Source organism: Chanodichthys erythropterus, chromosome 5, assembly GCF_024489055.1.
Source record: "Chanodichthys erythropterus isolate Z2021 chromosome 5, ASM2448905v1, whole genome shotgun sequence".
Classification (NCBI taxonomy): domain Eukaryota; kingdom Metazoa; phylum Chordata; class Actinopteri; order Cypriniformes; family Xenocyprididae; genus Chanodichthys; species Chanodichthys erythropterus.
This window is the reverse complement of record NC_090225.1, coordinates 20,702,059-20,719,071: the sequence shown is the minus strand read 5'-3', so window position 1 is coordinate 20,719,071 and position 17,013 is coordinate 20,702,059. Positions and strand designations below refer to the sequence as shown.

Genomic DNA, 17,013 nt, shown 5'->3' with positions numbered 1-17,013 from the left:
ATTCTCAACATTTTATTTCGACTTTTTTCTCGAAATTTAACGGGTTTTTCCTCATAATTTAACAACTTTAATCTTGAGATGGTTTTATTTTTTTATAATTGCTTGGCCCTAATCCTCTTCCATACAAATCAGAATTAAACTGTCACATTTAATACATTTTTGGCTGTTTACATTATATTTTTATTTCTTTTCTTTTTTATTTGTTACATTTTTTATTTGTTACTTTTAATTATTTGTTGTTTTATTTAATGTTAATTTTTAATTTTAATTAATTTAATTAATTAATTAATTTAATTTTTGGGCTGTTCACATTGCATTTTCAATTCTTTATTTTTTAATCTAGTCTTTAATTTTTGAGATGCAATTTACTACACACTTTACTTCCATAATCACATGCATTTCTGAGGTAAACAGGATATTCATTCAGAAAAAATGTAGGGTTAATTGTATAAATCAGAATTGAATAGGTTTTTATAAGTGGTCATTTTGCATTCACCAATATAAAAAAGACAAGTAGAACTCTACAACTCTTGACCTGAGATGTTGGATGCATACAATTACACTTCTTTAAAGTGTGTTTGAGTTTCCCCAGTCATCCTTATCCATTGTAAATCACATCAACATTTCAGATCAGTATTTACTCAGCACATGCGCCCGTGTCAGCTGAAGTGAAACTGACTGGGATCAGTGGACGCATGGACATGAGAGCTCTGCACAATAGGGATGATTGAGCTCAGGAGATGGTCCATTAATGAACAGCATTTAATGACAACAAGAATTATTGCAGTGCATTGTAATTACCCAAGCACTAGCGCGTGTGTGTGTGAGAGCAGAAGCGGCAACAGCGCTCCTCTCATACTGCCAAACTGAAGAGAATCCCTTCATCAAAAACGTTTTTTCTTCATTCTCTCACCCTCTTTTCTTCCCATGTCTCCCGCTCTGAAGGAGGGGTAAGTGGTCATCAGCGCTAACGTCTCTCTCTTGTGTCTGGAAGGTGGTTATCGCTGAGACCTCAATGGTTCAAGCTGATTATGGTCCTGAACCCAAATCAACATTTGATTATAACGTCTGTGTGATGGCGTTGTGATAATCTGGCTCGTCTGATAATCAGTGGCAGTTGGTAGTTTGTGAAGTGCATTATGGTCACCAGGACGCTTCACACGCTCTCTGGGTTATTTGTTCTGCAGAAGAACATTTGGGCTAAAATCAATCCTTTCTGTATAAACTGTGCTATAGAATCTATATTCCTTCTCAGAATCTTAATATTCCTCTTTTTCTCTCTCTTTCAGTCAGCGGAACTTGGCTGAGATCACGGAGCTGATTCACACGGCCTTCCTGGTGCATCGTGGGATTGTTAATCTGAAGGAGTGGACGAACTCGGACGGCCCTCTCAAAGACATGCAGTTTGGGAACAAGATGGCTGTTCTGAGCGGTGATTTCCTGTTGGCGAACGCCTGCACTGGATTAGCCCAGCTCAATGACACCAAGGTACTAAATATGATCTGTAAATAGTCCTCTCCAGGTTTTTTCCATTGCTTACGCCATGCTAAGTAAGGAAAGAAACTCTACTCAGAGTTCGCTCCATTATAAAAAAAAAATGCATAAATAAATAGTACAGCCATTAAAAAGTTTGGGGTCAGTAAGATTTCTTTTTAAAATAAAGTAATACTTTTATTCAGCAAGGATGCATTCAATTGATCAAAAGTGGCAGTGGTGAAATTTATAATGTTACAAAAGAATTGTATTTCAAATAAACACTGCTCTTTTGAATCCTCAAAAAATTGCATCATGATTTCCAAAAAAATATTAAGCTGTACAATTGCTTTCAACCTTGATGATAATAAATGTTTCTTGAGCATTAGAATGATTTCTGAAGGATCATGTGACACTGAAGACTGGAGTAATGATGCTGAAAATTCACCTTTGACATCAGGAATAAATTACATTTTAAAATATATTCAAATAGAAATAGTTTTTCTAAATTGCAATAATATTTCACAGTATCACTGCTGTATATTGATCAAATAAATGCACCCTTGGCAAGCATAAAAGACTGCTTTAAAATTTTTAAAATATTAATTTTAAAAATCTTACCCACCCCAATCTTTTGAATAGTAGTGTAGATCAGGACATGGCATAGATTTAAAAAAATAAATAAATAAATAAATATATATATATATTATAAACTAACCACTAACCCTGACAGAAAAGGGAAGGAAGGTGTTTCTTTTATTTTTTTTATTGCATTTTCAGGATTAAAAATATATTCAGACATCCCCAAATAGAGGTTTTGTCAGATTTTGCTTATTTCTGGTATTAATAAACAGACATCTCTTCATGCTGGAGGTATAGGCTACTTTTTCATCACATTTGTGTTTTTATGCAAAGCATTGAAAGAAAAAAAATCATGTCATCGGCTTCTGACTTCAGTCCTCAAAGACTTTGTTCACCATGCTGTACGCCGTGTCCTCTCTTGCTAATTTCCATACACTTGCATTCTCCCACATTCTCTTGCGCTCTTAATGTGTGTGTGTGCGTGAGTGTGTGTGTGTGTGTGTGTGTGTGTGTGTGTGTGTGTGTGTGTGTGTGTGTGTGTGTGTGTGTGTGTGTGTGTGTGTGTGAGCATATGTCTCCTACACCCCTCATTAAGTGTCAGTGTTCTCCTCCAGCTCTAATTAGAGTCGCAGTCAAAGCACCGTCTAACTGCATGCGGCCAGCAGCCCCACTGCCTCTCTCGACTCAGGGTTACAGCATCTCACTAGAACATCTTTATGAATATCATATAACATTATGAATGGCCAGTTCAGATGTAAAGTGATGGTATAATACATCAGGACATTTTAGAGCTTCGTTTCCCAACCTATTTTGTCTTATGTACCCTATTGATATAGCTCAAATAACCCTGAAGTGAGTTACTTTTAACTCATAGGCAGGCTCTGTTCTAGTGGCTCGAACTGAAATCAACCCTCATAAGTTACTGATTTAAAATGCTATACATAGGCAACAATTCCATGCATTATACAAATAGCACTCTATATCTGAAGCACAGAGGAGCACAATTGCATTGTAAAAGTTGTAACTTCTTCCCGCGTCTCTCCATCAGTGTCCGACTCCGGTTTGAACAATGTAAGGCTGAACAGGTTACTGACAACCGTCATTTTGGCTGCGTGAGATTCTCCAGCTTTGTTGGTTTTGAGCAACCGAAGCGTGAGCTGTTGAAGCTCCACCCTCTTTTGGAAAGCGGGCCAGGAGCAGTAGCTCATTTGCATTTAAAGGGACAGACACAAAAACCTGTTTTTGCTCACACCCAAATTGGAGCAAATTTGACAAGCTATAATAAATGATCTGTAGGGTATTTTGAGCTGAAACTTCACAGACATATTCTGGAGACACCAGAGACTTCTATTACATCTTGTAAAAGGGGCATTATAGGTCCCCTTTAATACATTTTAAAATCATTCCAGTGATGGCAAAGCTGAATTTTCAGCAGACATTACACTCAAAAAAATAACTTGTTGGTCTAACTTAATTCAATTATGACACCTATTTCCACACAGTTGAACTGATTTATTTGAACTTAAGCTAGGTTAATTGTACTAATGAGTGAAATTCATCCTAATTGAATGAGATCACACCAGTTTCATTTGACGTATTCTGTGTATGTTTCCTGAACATAATTCATTCTTGTTGATCCAACCAGTGCTTTTTTTTTTTTTTTTTTTTGTTACCATCATGGTGAAGATGTGCGCTTGTGCTTAGGTTTTGAGTAGCTGTTGTACACAGACATACATGTTTCATTACCATTGAGAGGGGAAAAGCTGATGACCATATGTAGACTGTGTAAAATTCGTGCTGGCCCTCCAAGTAATTTATTTATATTTCTATAAAAACTAAACTAAAATAACACTTATTCATATGCTAAGTAACATTTATAGCATGCAAGTAATGATCAGATAAAGAACTTCTCATTACTGGCTTGAGCACAGTTAATGCTCGTTGAAAACAATATAAATTTGTTTTACATAGCCACCTAGAGCCTAACCACAAGGTCTACACTTCAGCATAATGGTAACCTCAAAAAATCGACATAACATAAACTCTTTTAAATGTCAAATATAACTGAACTTCAAACTTTAAAAGGTATTTCCCTTTACTAAAAAACACATTAAACAGCACTTAAGTTCAACATTTACTGTCCCAATCTTTCCTTATGCAAAGCATGCTGGGAACTAGAAATCCACTGCCCAGGTTCAATCAATGCAACATAAATGATTCATGTAGTCCCAACACAAATGGTTTAGGTTGACCTAACATTTTGCAAATTTAATTTCATTTAACATAATACAATTGAGTGCGAATGCCAATTAAGTAAAAAACTAAAGATTTGTGTTGGTTCAGCTTATTTTATTTAAATAAACTGAACAAGCAGCTAGAATCATTTTTTTGAGTGTACTCCAGTCTTCAGTGTCACATGATCCTCCAGAAATCATTCCAATATGCTGATTTGGTGCTCAAGACACAATTCTTATTATTATCAATGTTATCTTAATATTTTTGTGGAAACTGTGATAGTTTTTTTTTTTTTTTTAATGAATAGAAAGTTTGAAAGAACTGAATTTATTTGAAATATTTTTGGTTAAAAAATTCAATATAAAAGTCTTTACTGATAAATTTAATGCATCAAAACAACAACAACAAACTACTGACCCTAAACTTTTGAACGCTATTCTCTCATATTGTTTGCCATTTGTTCGGTGCATTATGGGATTGCATTCTCTGTGAAGGATGTGATGCTGCCTTAGAATTTGGTCAAAAGTATTTATATTAGAAAGCAACATAATTGTGCTATTATCTTCATGCCTATGGTCCCTTGAAATGCTGCCTATGAAGAAAGCTCACATGGGATTTGGTTTATCCAATTTTTATACTGAGCCATAGTATTTAATTATTTCATTTTTGTTTTAATTCATTAATTTATATAATTATTTAAATAATTAGTCCAATGAAAATGATGTCATTAATGACTCACCCTCATGTCGTTCCAAACCCGTAAGACCTCCGTTCATCTTCAGAACACAGTTTAAGATTTTTTAGATTTAGTCCGAGAGCTTTCTGTCCCTCCATTGAAAATGTACGGTAGACTGTCCATGTCCAGAAAGGTAATAAAAACATCATCAAAGTAGTCCATGTGACATCAGTGGGTTAGTTAGAAGTTTTTGAAGCATCGAAAATACATTTTGGTCCAAAAATAACAAAAACTACGACTTTATTCAGCATTGTCTTCTCTTCCGGAATCCTTTCCATTGAATTGACTCCATTGAATCCTTGATTAGGACATCTGCGACATGCACACTTACACACCATTTTAAAAAATATAGAAAAACCAAAATACAAACAATGTAGAATAGCTTTAATACAGCATGCGTCTCCCTCAGACTGTAAACGAAACTCGGGCGCACCGGATAACACGTCAGCAGCGACACTGCGGAGTCGTGAACCACACTCCGGAGCAGAATGGGGCAGTAATGCACCAATAAGCTGGATGCCAACTGCCGTAAAACGGGTAAGAAGAAGAAGAAGCGGAGTCGTGAACGCGGATTGACAACAGACCCGGAAGAGAAGACAATGCTGAATAAAGTCGTAGATTTTGTTATTTTTGGACCAAAATGTATTTTCGATGCTTCAAAAACTTCTAACTAACTCACTGATGTCACATGGACTACTTTGATGATGTTTTTATTACCTTTCTTGACATGGACAGTCTACCGTACAAACACTTTCAATGGAGGGACAGAAAGCTCTCGGACTAAATCTAAAATATCTTAAACTGTGTTCTGAAGATGAACGGAGGTGTTACGGGTTTGGAACGACATGAGGGAGAGTCATTAATGACATCATTTTCATTTTTGGGTGAACTAACCCTTTAACCTTTTTAAGTATTTTGTTTTCTGTATTATAGATTTTTAACAAGGCAAAAGCAAAAAAAAGTACCCAAGACCTAATTAAGTACACGTACCCCTGTTTGGGATTCACTGTTTTTGAGGATATCGCTTGTCATATCATAATATTAACAGACGAAGTAAAAAGGGATTTGCACTAGGAAACCCAAACATTTCATCTCTCTGTGTCTCTCTAATACACACAGACACACTCAGATGCACTAAGCAGCAGTACGTTGACAGGATCTGTCACCAAGTGCGGCTCTAGTATGCAGCTCTCCCCATGGAGGAAAACAAACTCTTTTCCTTCTGCGTATAGCCTCAGACACACGCACGCACACTCGAGCTCACTTTAATGTGTGCTTGAGCGGACATGGAAATGACTGCAGGGGATTGAGATGATCAGCAGATTGTGGTGACTAATATAAAGAACAGATTCTGTGTTTTTTCTCAAGAGGAGCTCAGCATTCAGACAGCCAGACATCTTATAATCAGGACTCACACCTGATTTTGTGTCTATGTGTTTAATACACACTCTCTTTAGGTAGATAATGTGGTGTAATACAGTTTGTATTGGCGTATTCCATAGCACCTCCTGGTGGCCGAAATTGGAAATTCCTCACCTGTTTAGAGGACAAGTGTGTTTTTTGATGCCTCAATTCTAGTGTAAGGATTTGAGTTAGAGAGTTAGGCTTATAAAGTTAGAGATGGATAGTTACAACTCTGTAAAAATTTGTTTTATTTTGAAATAAACATCTAATTTGTTTTGTTATTGCTGTTGGTGACAGACAGAGTATAGACAGATGGCGACACGTACACTAAAGTTTCCAAAGTTTGGGGTTTATTTTACATGTAAGACTGCATATAATGGTAAATGCATTTATAATGTTATAAAATATTTCTATTTCAAATAAATGCGGTTCTTTTGAACTTTCTATTCATCAAATAATCTGAAAAAAATGTATGTATTGTAAAAAAAAATATATAAATGTATGTACAAATAGTTTCAACATATATAACATTTCTTATTATGATCAATAAAGCATAAAATAAAAAAAGAGAACAGTAGAAAATGTGGCCTTGGTGAGCATAAGAGACTACTTTCAAAAATATTAAGATATCTTAACCAACCACAAACATTTGAACAGTCCTGTATATGACTAATATGCACAAACTGCTAAATCTTATTATTAACTATTAAGAACAAAATTTGTCTTTTGAATAAAAAATACCAATGCAAAATGTTGTTTCATTGTCAGTAAGAAATATATATGCTAATTTTCTCATTTTACTTGCCATTGGCAGCTGTGGACAGAATGTCATTTTGAGCGCTCGTTTTTAGTGGACACACACACACACACGTTCGTTTTTGTGAATTGTGGGACATTCCATAGGCGTAATGGTTTTTATACTGTACAAACCGTATTTTCTATCCCCCTACACTACCCCTACTCCTAAACACTCCTGAACCTAACTCCTAAACACACACACACACACACACATGTTTGTTTTTGTGAATTGTGGGGACTTTCCATAGACTTCAATGCATTTTACACTGAACAAACTGTACATTCTATCCCCCTACCCTGCCCCTACCCCTAAACCTAACCCTCACAGGAAACTGTGCAAACTTTTACTTTTTCACAAAAACTCATTCTATATGATTTATAAACCCATTTACATTGTGGGGACCGCTGGTTGGTCCCCACGATGTAGGTGAACTCAGGTTTATATTACATCATGGGGACATTTGGTCCCCACAATGTAATATAAACAAAAGCACACACACACACACACACACACACACACACACACACACACACAGAGAAGAGTGTGAGTAAAATCCTTTTTTGTGTGAAACTGAACCTGTTGTGCAGCGAACCGGGATTAAAGTCACACACGCTCTGTTCTGACTCACTGAAGTAGTGCCTGACTGACAGGATGTCCAGCCAATCAGAGATCAGACTCTGTAGCTGCAGGTAAAACTTACATAGATGTATTTACAATTAGCTAAAGTGATTAAAAATATATATATTAAGTGTTCAGTTTTCTCATAGTCCCTTGATGTAACTGACATTCACCCAGCCGGAACCATCCGAACGCATCTCACTCTCAAACTGCCATCTATGTAAATGAGGGCGAGGCCCCATTGCATTAGCGGTTCAGTTAGCGTGAGAGCATTAGCGGTGGAAATCAGACGTTCCCTCTCCGCAGCAAAGCGCTTTTTCCCCCTGATTGATCTGTATTATGTATCGCGGCCTTGAGTGGGATCCTGACTTAGTAGACTCTGTGTGAGTGTGTGTGTGTGTGTGTGAGAGAGAGTGAGTGGGATTCTGGCTCGACACTAGTATAAACGGTAAAGGGATCCGCGAGCGGCTGTCTCCTCTTTCTTCTCCTCACAGACCTGTCGGCGAAACACGACTCCGGCTGGATTTGGGAATGAGACGAGACGGAGGGAGGGCAGCTTATCTGATACTTTCCAAAAAAAGCCCCCCCACTTCTCTCTCTCTCTCTCACACACACACACACACAAACTCACACGAAAGACATAGACGTACACAAACACACAGTTCAAACACACATTCATTCTCGTGCATACACACACACACACACACACACACGCTTTAATTTCTCCGTGTGGAGTGTGTGAAGCCGCACATCTGGCTGCGCTATAGGGGCTCTCTGTCTTCTCTGGGCTCTGGGTAGAGGAGTCAAGTTCCTCACTGTTTCCTCAAAGATCTGGTTACTCAGAGGGCAAAGAGAGGGAGAGAGAAGGAAAGAGTGAGAAAAACAAAGTTTGAGAGAGAAAGTTTGGGGAATGGAGAGAAGTAACATAATATTAAATTTGAGGAATAGCTGAGGAATAGCAGTGTCTGGATAGAAGGCCTCTGCTATTCTAGTTCCCTGGATATTCTGCTGTGGTCTTATGATTCAACAGGCAGGTCTTTCGGGAAAAGAGGGGAAAAGAACAACGGAGGGTGAAAAAAAGGTGGAGTATGTAGCCTAGGGCGACGGATGGAAGGGATACTGAAGCATGTGATTAGATGAAAGACAGAGCTGTCAGTGACTTACTCCAGCTGACTGTTGTGGAGTAGCTGTAACGGAGTAGCGCCCCCCTCAGGAACATTGTAGGCACTGCACGATCAAGATTTATTTATTTATTTATTTCTTCTTTTTTCCCCCCAAAATAAAAATGATTTATTATTTATTTATTCAACCTCATGTCAACTTTTGGTCTTCTATGGAATACAAAAAAAATAAATTCTGAAGTATTGTACTAGCTATTTTTATTTACAATCAATGGGAAAGGATGATTTCAAAGATGCAAACCATGCATAATTTAAAGCAGTTCAGTTTTAAATTCATGTAACTTTTAAGTTAAGTTGTCTAATCATTGAGAAAAGTATAACAAATCATGTTGATTCTTTTTATATTCTACATTATTTTGCTTTTATACTGTATGTATATGTGTGGTTTTATAATTGGAGATACATTTTGCATTTCAAAAAGTTAAGGGAAAAAAATGTTCACTAACAGAAATTCTTTCCCTTATCTTATTGAGAACATATTCAATTTTAATAATTGATTGCTTGCCAAACACAAGCAATTTTCCTTTTTTAACTTTTAACGAAAAGACAGATTTCTTTAAAGTATTGTTTGCCAACTCTGTCAATTTTGTCACATACTGTCAGCATTGTTACTCTACCTTGGTAACAGAGTTTAACGGTAACAGAATTGATAATTTAAAACTTTTTAGCCAAAAACTCCACTTGTTGGCATAAATGCTAAGCGCACATGGCACTAATGAAATCATGATTAAATGACTTTTTCACAACCCACTGTGTGATCCGTGATCAATTCTGTTTTCCTTTTGATATTGTGGTAACAATTTTCAAAATAACTCTTTGTGTAAGAACTTTTTAGATTAAAATATTTTCTCAGCGAGAGCACACACCTTTCAGTGCTTACATAGCTGTGGGAGAAAATTCCACCAATTTAAAGGCAAAGTATGGTACTGTAACAGAATTGACGCAAGATTTATGGACACACATTTTTATAAGACAAAAGTTATTTTTAAACAACAATGTTTTACAATTAGGAAAATGACTATTTGTGCCTGTTTGTTTGAATTCTCTCAGAAAATCAATCCTTTGGGATTGGCTTTCTTATTCTTGAGATGTCTTATTGAATTTCTGTAGAATTTTGTGACTAGGGATTTTTATGTGTTATTTTGCATGGATATTTTTGTAGTTCAAGAGAACTGCCCAATCAACACTCAAATATCAGATGATTTTCTGTAGGTGTTGAATAACTTTGTGCTATATAGCAGTTTTGTGCTTGTGTGTTTTGAACTGAATCAATAAGCTTGTGCAGATGTCAGAGTCCTCATTAAGCTCTGTATCCTCTGGACATTGCACTGTTTTGACTGGCCATCTGTTTAATAACTGAAGTGATGGTTATTCTATCTGTCCCTCAGATGCTCTTTTAGACTGAGTGGACTGGAAAAAAGTCTTCCCCTATTCCCAAACAGCTCATGTCCTAATAAATACTAATTTCAGAACAGATGGGGCTGATATCAACACTCTTATTCTTAGAGTCTTCATTTATGTGGAAAATATTTTTCTGCCCTAAGTGTTCTAATGTATCTATGTTTGTTATAGGTGGTGGAGCTGATCTCCAGTGCTATCGGAGATGTGGTGCAAGGAATCTATCACGAGAGCTCCAGTTCTGCAGAGGTGCAATATTCAGCCCACTGCACTTACCACATATAGCCACCAGGGGCACGCTATGAGACACAAACTAAACTACTTTGTACTATCTTATTAACGGCTGCTGAAAATTTAAATATATATTTTATACTGTAATAATATTTCACAATATTAGTGTTTTTACTGTATTTTTAATCAAACAAATGCAGCCTTGGTGAGCAAAAATCATTCAGAAACATTAAAAAAAATCAAACGGACCTCCAAATTTTTCAATGGTAATGTGCCTGTTGATGAAACATTGTCTTTTATTATATTCCTGCTGTGTTGCCTATTTTATGAAAGCAACCAGTCAAAGCTATATGTAAATGACTGTAAGGTTCTGTGGTTTATTTCTGTTTCTACATTCTATGAGATGTGATATCTTTCATTGCTAAGCTTTATTTTTCTCATAAATTAATTATATTTGAGTAGCAGAGGAATCTTTTTAGTGTTTAATGTTTCATATTCAAAGCTTTCAAACAGAGCTAACGACTGAACAAGCAAAACATCTCCAAACAGAGTGAAACACAGGCTGACTTAAAACATCTGCAAACCACTAGTAAATAATGAATGTCAAAGTTTCCTGTGTGAGGCGAGAAACAGGAAAAGTGATGGAGAGGACCACATTTATGTGAGAGAAATGCAACAAGGGAAGGGAGGGAGAGAGAGAGAGATTCAAGTTTCTTTTACCCTTTTTAGAGGAGACGTTTCCGAGCAGATGTTTGCATCAACTTTCCTTCCTTCGGTTACACCCCCCCCCCCACCCTCATACCATCAGTTTTTTGTTTACTATTTAATTTTTTTTTAAGTTACATACTTAAAGTTTCCTGCAATATTCTGTTTGTTTGGGAATTTAAATTAATTTGACTCAAAGTTTTCTTTTGGTTGTGGTCTTCAAGGGCTTGTTTTTATGATATATTCTAGCCATTACTAAGCCATTACTCCAGTCTTCAGTGTCACATGATCCTTCAGAAACCATTCTAATATGCTGATTTGGTGTTTAATATACATTTCTTCTTATTAATGTTTAAAACAGCTGTGCTGCTTAATATTTTTATGGAAACTGTAATGCTTTTCTTTCAAGATTCTATGATAAAAGGAACGTTTTTGAATAAAATGAAAACTAAAAGACTTTCAAATCACGAGCCAATATTTTATTTACAATAGAACATAAATAACATAACATGTGTTTAAACTGAGAAATTTTACACTTTTATCCACTAAATGAACTCATTTCAAATTTGATACCGGTTTCAAAAAAGTTGGCACATGGGCTGAAAAAGCAAGAAATTTTGAAAAGATTCAGTTGGGAGAACATCTAGCAACTAAGTTAATCATGTTACAGACCTGATATCAATTAGCTATAAAAAGGGATGTTTTAGAGAGGCAGAGTCTCTCAGAAGTTAAGATGGGCAATCTGTAAAAGAGTACGTAAAAAGATTGTGGAATACTTTAAAAACAATGTTCCCCAACGTCAAATTGTAAAGGCTTTGCAAATCTCATCATCTACAGTGCATAACATTATCAAAAGATTCAGAGAAACTGGAGAAACTTGCGTAAGCGACAAGGCCAAAGACCTTTATTGGATGCCCATGGTTTTCTGGCCCTCAGACGACACTGCATCACTCATCAGCATGATTGTGTCAGTGACATTACTAAATGGGCCCAGGAATACTTCCAGAAATCATTGTCAGTAAACACAATCCGCCGTGCCATCTGCAGATGCCAACTAAAGCTCTACCATGCAAAAAGGAAGCCATATGTGAACATGGTCCAGAAGCGCCGTTGTGTCCTGTGGGTCAAGGATCATTTAAAATGGACTGTTTCAAAGTGGAAAAGTATTCTATGGTCCAAATTTGACATTCTTGTTGGAAATCACAGACTGTGTGTCCTCCGGGCTAAAGAGGAGGGAGACCTTCCAGCGTGTTATCAGTGTTCAGTTCAAAAGCCAGCATCTCTGATGGTATGGGGGTGCATAAGTGCATATGGTATGGGCAGCTTGCATGTTTTGGAAGGCACTATGAATGCTGAAAGATATATATATATATAGGTTTTAGAGCAACATATACTCCCCTCCAGACAATGTCTATTTCAGGGAAGGCCTTGTGTATTTCAAAAGAACAACGCAAAACCACTTACTGTAGCTATTACAACAGCATGGCTTCATTGTAGAAGAGTCCGGGTGCTGAATTGGCCTGCCTGCAGTCCAGATCTTTCACCTATAGAGAACATTTGGCACATCATTTAAACAAAAGACAACCACAAACTCTTCAGCAGCTGGAAACCTATATCAGGCAAGAATGGGACCAAATTACAACACCAAAACTCCAGAAACTCATAACCTCGATTCCCAGATGTCTTCAAACTGTCTTGAAAAGAAACTACATGCTACACCATGGTAAACATGGTCCTAACTATTTTGAGACCTGTAGCAGGCATCAAATTTGAAATGAGCTCATTTTGTGCATAAAATTGTAAAATTTCTCAGTTTAAACATTTGTTATGTCATCTATGTTCTATTGTGAATAAAATAATGGCTCGTGTGATTTGAAAGTCCTTTAGTTATCATTATCATTTCCGGAATTTGGGTTGTATAAAACATTAATGTTTGTTTGATTGAGTTTTTCTGTATTCTGAAGGAGGGAAGTCTAACAGTTGCTTCCTGGGAAGACCAGACATTCCTCTGTCATGGTGCTTTGCTTGCCAAGAGTTGTCAAGCAGCGATGAAGCTGGCCAGACACGGTACCGAGGCTCAGAATTTGGCTTTCCAGTACGGAAAACATCTCGCTCTCGGACACAAGGTGTGTATGCACAGTCGCACACGTGCATTGTGAGAACAAGCTGTTTCTCTATACCTCCTCTCTACTTGTTTCATTCTCCTGTTTTCTCTATAGAAAACTCAAACTGTTCACACGGTGTTTCATAACATTCATGGATATATGTGTGTGTTTTGTAGCTAAACTCTGATCTACAGCCGTTTGTGAAGAGCGGGTCAGAGCCAGCTGTGTTTAGTTTGGATTCGGCTCCTGTTGTCTTCCACAGACAGATCGTAGGACCTGATAGATGGCGGCACCAGCTAAAACAGGTATCAGACAACCACATCAAAATGGTAGAAGCCGGCAAGGTAACACACTGGTAGCAAAGTAAAATCTGTAAAAACAAAATGCCATTGACGCAAGTGTGATGCTTCAAAGACTCTCTATAAAGTAACATGCTGTAAGTTTTTTCAGCATATACTAATAAAAAATACAACATACACTACCATTTAAAAATTTAGGGTCAGTAAGATTTAAAAAAAAAAAAAAAGGATGAGTTAAATTGATCAACAGTAACTGTAAAGGCATTTATAATTTTTTAAAAAGATTTCCATTTCAAATATATGCTGTTCTTTTGAACTTTCTATTTATCACAGAATCCTGAAAAGAAAAAAAAAATGAATCACTGTTTCCACAAAAATTTTGCAGCACTGTTTTCAACATTGATAATAATAAAAAATGTTTCTTTTTGAAAATCAACATATAAAGGGTATGCACTAACGTCACTTTCCCGTCGGAACACGCTCCCTGGACTGAGTGACAAAAGAACCTGCTGCGTGACTGGATTTAATAGGGGAAACTGCGAAAACGCACGTAAAACAAACGGTTACACTAAAGGTTGGCCTCGAAAGAAAACCTCAAAGACACCTAATCCACTGATATTGACATGCAGCCAGGAATTGTGTTTCCTGACATTTATAGGTGCCTGTTTTCGATGCCAGGGAAATACATAAAGCAAATCTGCCTACGAACACTTTATATAACAACAATATAGGTAGGTCTAAATCCGAGTGATCACTTATATCAATGTTATTTATATCGTCAAATCATCTAGCACTAAAACTTGTATAGTTTTTGTCAGTGTTTATTTAAAAACAATTATGCAGAATATAAGATGGTAAATGTTTAATTGATGAGTTGTCAACACAATATATAACAATGCAATATATAGGGTATGATTTTTACCCCAAAATCCAACATTTTGACACAAAATGATAACTGCAAATCCATGTTTCTCTGCCTGGAATCCAGTCATATTTGTGTGTATTGCAGCAATCCATTTGCCTCTTTTTTTTTTTTGTAACTTTCAGTCTGTAAACATATACCTCAGCTTTTGTGTCAAATCTATTTGTACAGTCAGTTGCAAAGCTCTTTCCCATTTTGGATTAGTTTTGTGTGTTTTTCATGGCATTCGCACTGAAAACCAATGCTGCCACTCAGTCTTTTTGCCACTCAATGGGTGTAACTGCAGTCATAATGGCCGACGGTGACGTCACGTGCATACCCTTTATTAGAATGATTTTTGAAGGATCATGTGACACTGAAGACAGGAGTAATGATGCTGAAAATTCAGCTTTGCTATCACAGGAATAAATTCAGTTTTAAATGTATTAAAATAGAAAACAGTTAATTTAAATTGTAATAAAATTTCAAAATATTACTGTTTTTACTGTATTTATGATCAAATAAATGCAGCTGAGGTGAGCATAAGAGACTTCTTTCCCAAACATTAAAAAACCTTATACCGACACAAACTTTTGAACGGTAACAGTTCATGGAGTATATAATACCATGATATTTGAATACATTTATTCACATTACAGTGGTAAAAAAGTCATGTGAGATGTCATTTATATGAGCTATGTGATGTCTCAATGCAGCTAGCAGACAGTCAAGCCAGTTTTACTGGAGTATAATTGATAATGTAACTGAGGAGACAGTATTTGTCATTAATAGAAGTGATTCAATAAGATTTTAGCCTCTAGACTGGTGGCAAAACACCATTACAGCTCAGATTTCATTGTGTCAGCATGACGTTCTCTGGATTCACATTTTTCTCTCTTCATTTCAGGCCCAGAATATGGCTAGACAGATTGATTACACAAAGGTAAGCGACTCTTATTTTCTGATTAAGGAAGAGAGAAAACAAAGTAACGACAGCCTCATTTTAGTGTCTTCCTGTTCAGAAAACTTCATGTTCATGTGTTTTACTTTATAAACCACTAAATCATTTGATTATTTTCATTCAGCCAATGAATAAGTGATATTGTCTATCGAATTCAAGAGAAATCAATCCTCCTGGTCAAACCACTAATCAATGAATCCAGCCACAATACTTCTGATGAAACATTCATAGAGTTATGATACAGATCGATTTCCCAGGAGTCAGTCATGAAATCATTCCCAGGCTCCCAGCGTGTGTCAATGTTTACAAACAAACAAAAAGAAAAGTTAATTAATATCTAATTAATAACCAAAATTGAAGTTGTTCATGCTTAATTATATATATATATATATATAGATAAACCTGAAATTACCTATTATTGTGACAACCAACCGTGAGGAAAAGAGGTTGATAAACATACTAAATAATTTCTTGATGAAAGTCTAAGATGCAAAAGAAAAAAAGGTTAGATTTAGGGTTAGGGGGTTGAAAACATCACTGCACCAGGATATCAAAACCAATATTTTTGTGAGTTCAAGAATGTAATCAAATATTTATATTTGTGAGTTCAAGAATGTAATCAAATATTTATATTTGAGTTGTATTCAAGTAAAAGTTTAAGAATCGGTCATTGAAAGCGCATATTGATCGACTGATGCTGTGAATATTGGTGGATACGGACCTGAGAGAACTGATAGGAGGTGTTTGTTCTCTGTAACTGATAGCAAGTTCAGAAATTTGATTTCCAAAGTCAGAAGGAGAAGACAGACAGAAAGAAAGAAGGGGAGAAAGATAGAGGCAGCAATGAGGTGGGGAGGGGGCAGGAAGAGGAGGAGGAGGGCACAAGCAGCTCGGGTCGCTGTAGAAACAGGATATAAGGAGATAGAGTGGCAGGTTTATTTGTAGAGGAGACAGAGAGACGGTTTGACAGCAACATCACACAAGATTCTCCTTCAACAGGACACAGACAGACAGATCACACCCTCACACACACACACATCACATATCTCTGTTATCAGCACAGAAATGTGACATTAATCTCTCCAGTATTCACTGTCTGATTGTTTTTTTTTATGTGTGTGTATGTGTGTAAAAGTGTCTCGGGTGGGTCATGACTTATGAGGTCATCTCTCTGTCTGTCAAACTGAAAATATTAGTTTTTTTTGCATAAATACATTCTAAGGAAACTGTAGCCATACAAACAACAGTGAGAAATCGGTCGCCAGTTGATGTCATCATCTATGTCTCTCTCTTTGGCTTTCTCTCGCTCACATTAGTGAAAGCAGGTCTCTTCTGCTGTTTTTAACTCCAGGCCCCCAAGGGCTTCTTAGCACAACACATCCCAG

General features: G+C 36.6%; 1 protein-coding gene across 1 annotated transcript in view; it reads left to right on the top strand.

The window, feature by feature from the left end:
* pdss2 (prenyl (decaprenyl) diphosphate synthase, subunit 2) overlaps positions 1-17,013 on the top strand; it is a 42,348-nt gene that overhangs the window by 23,305 nt on the left and 2,030 nt on the right. The window contains exons 3-7 of the mRNA XM_067385359.1: positions 1,290-1,488; positions 10,601-10,675; positions 13,327-13,488; positions 13,644-13,772; positions 15,575-15,610. Coding sequence (XP_067241460.1) covers positions 1,290-1,488; positions 10,601-10,675; positions 13,327-13,488; positions 13,644-13,772; positions 15,575-15,610 — 601 coding nt within the window. The remainder of the gene's footprint in view (positions 1-1,289; positions 1,489-10,600; positions 10,676-13,326; positions 13,489-13,643; positions 13,773-15,574; positions 15,611-17,013) is intronic.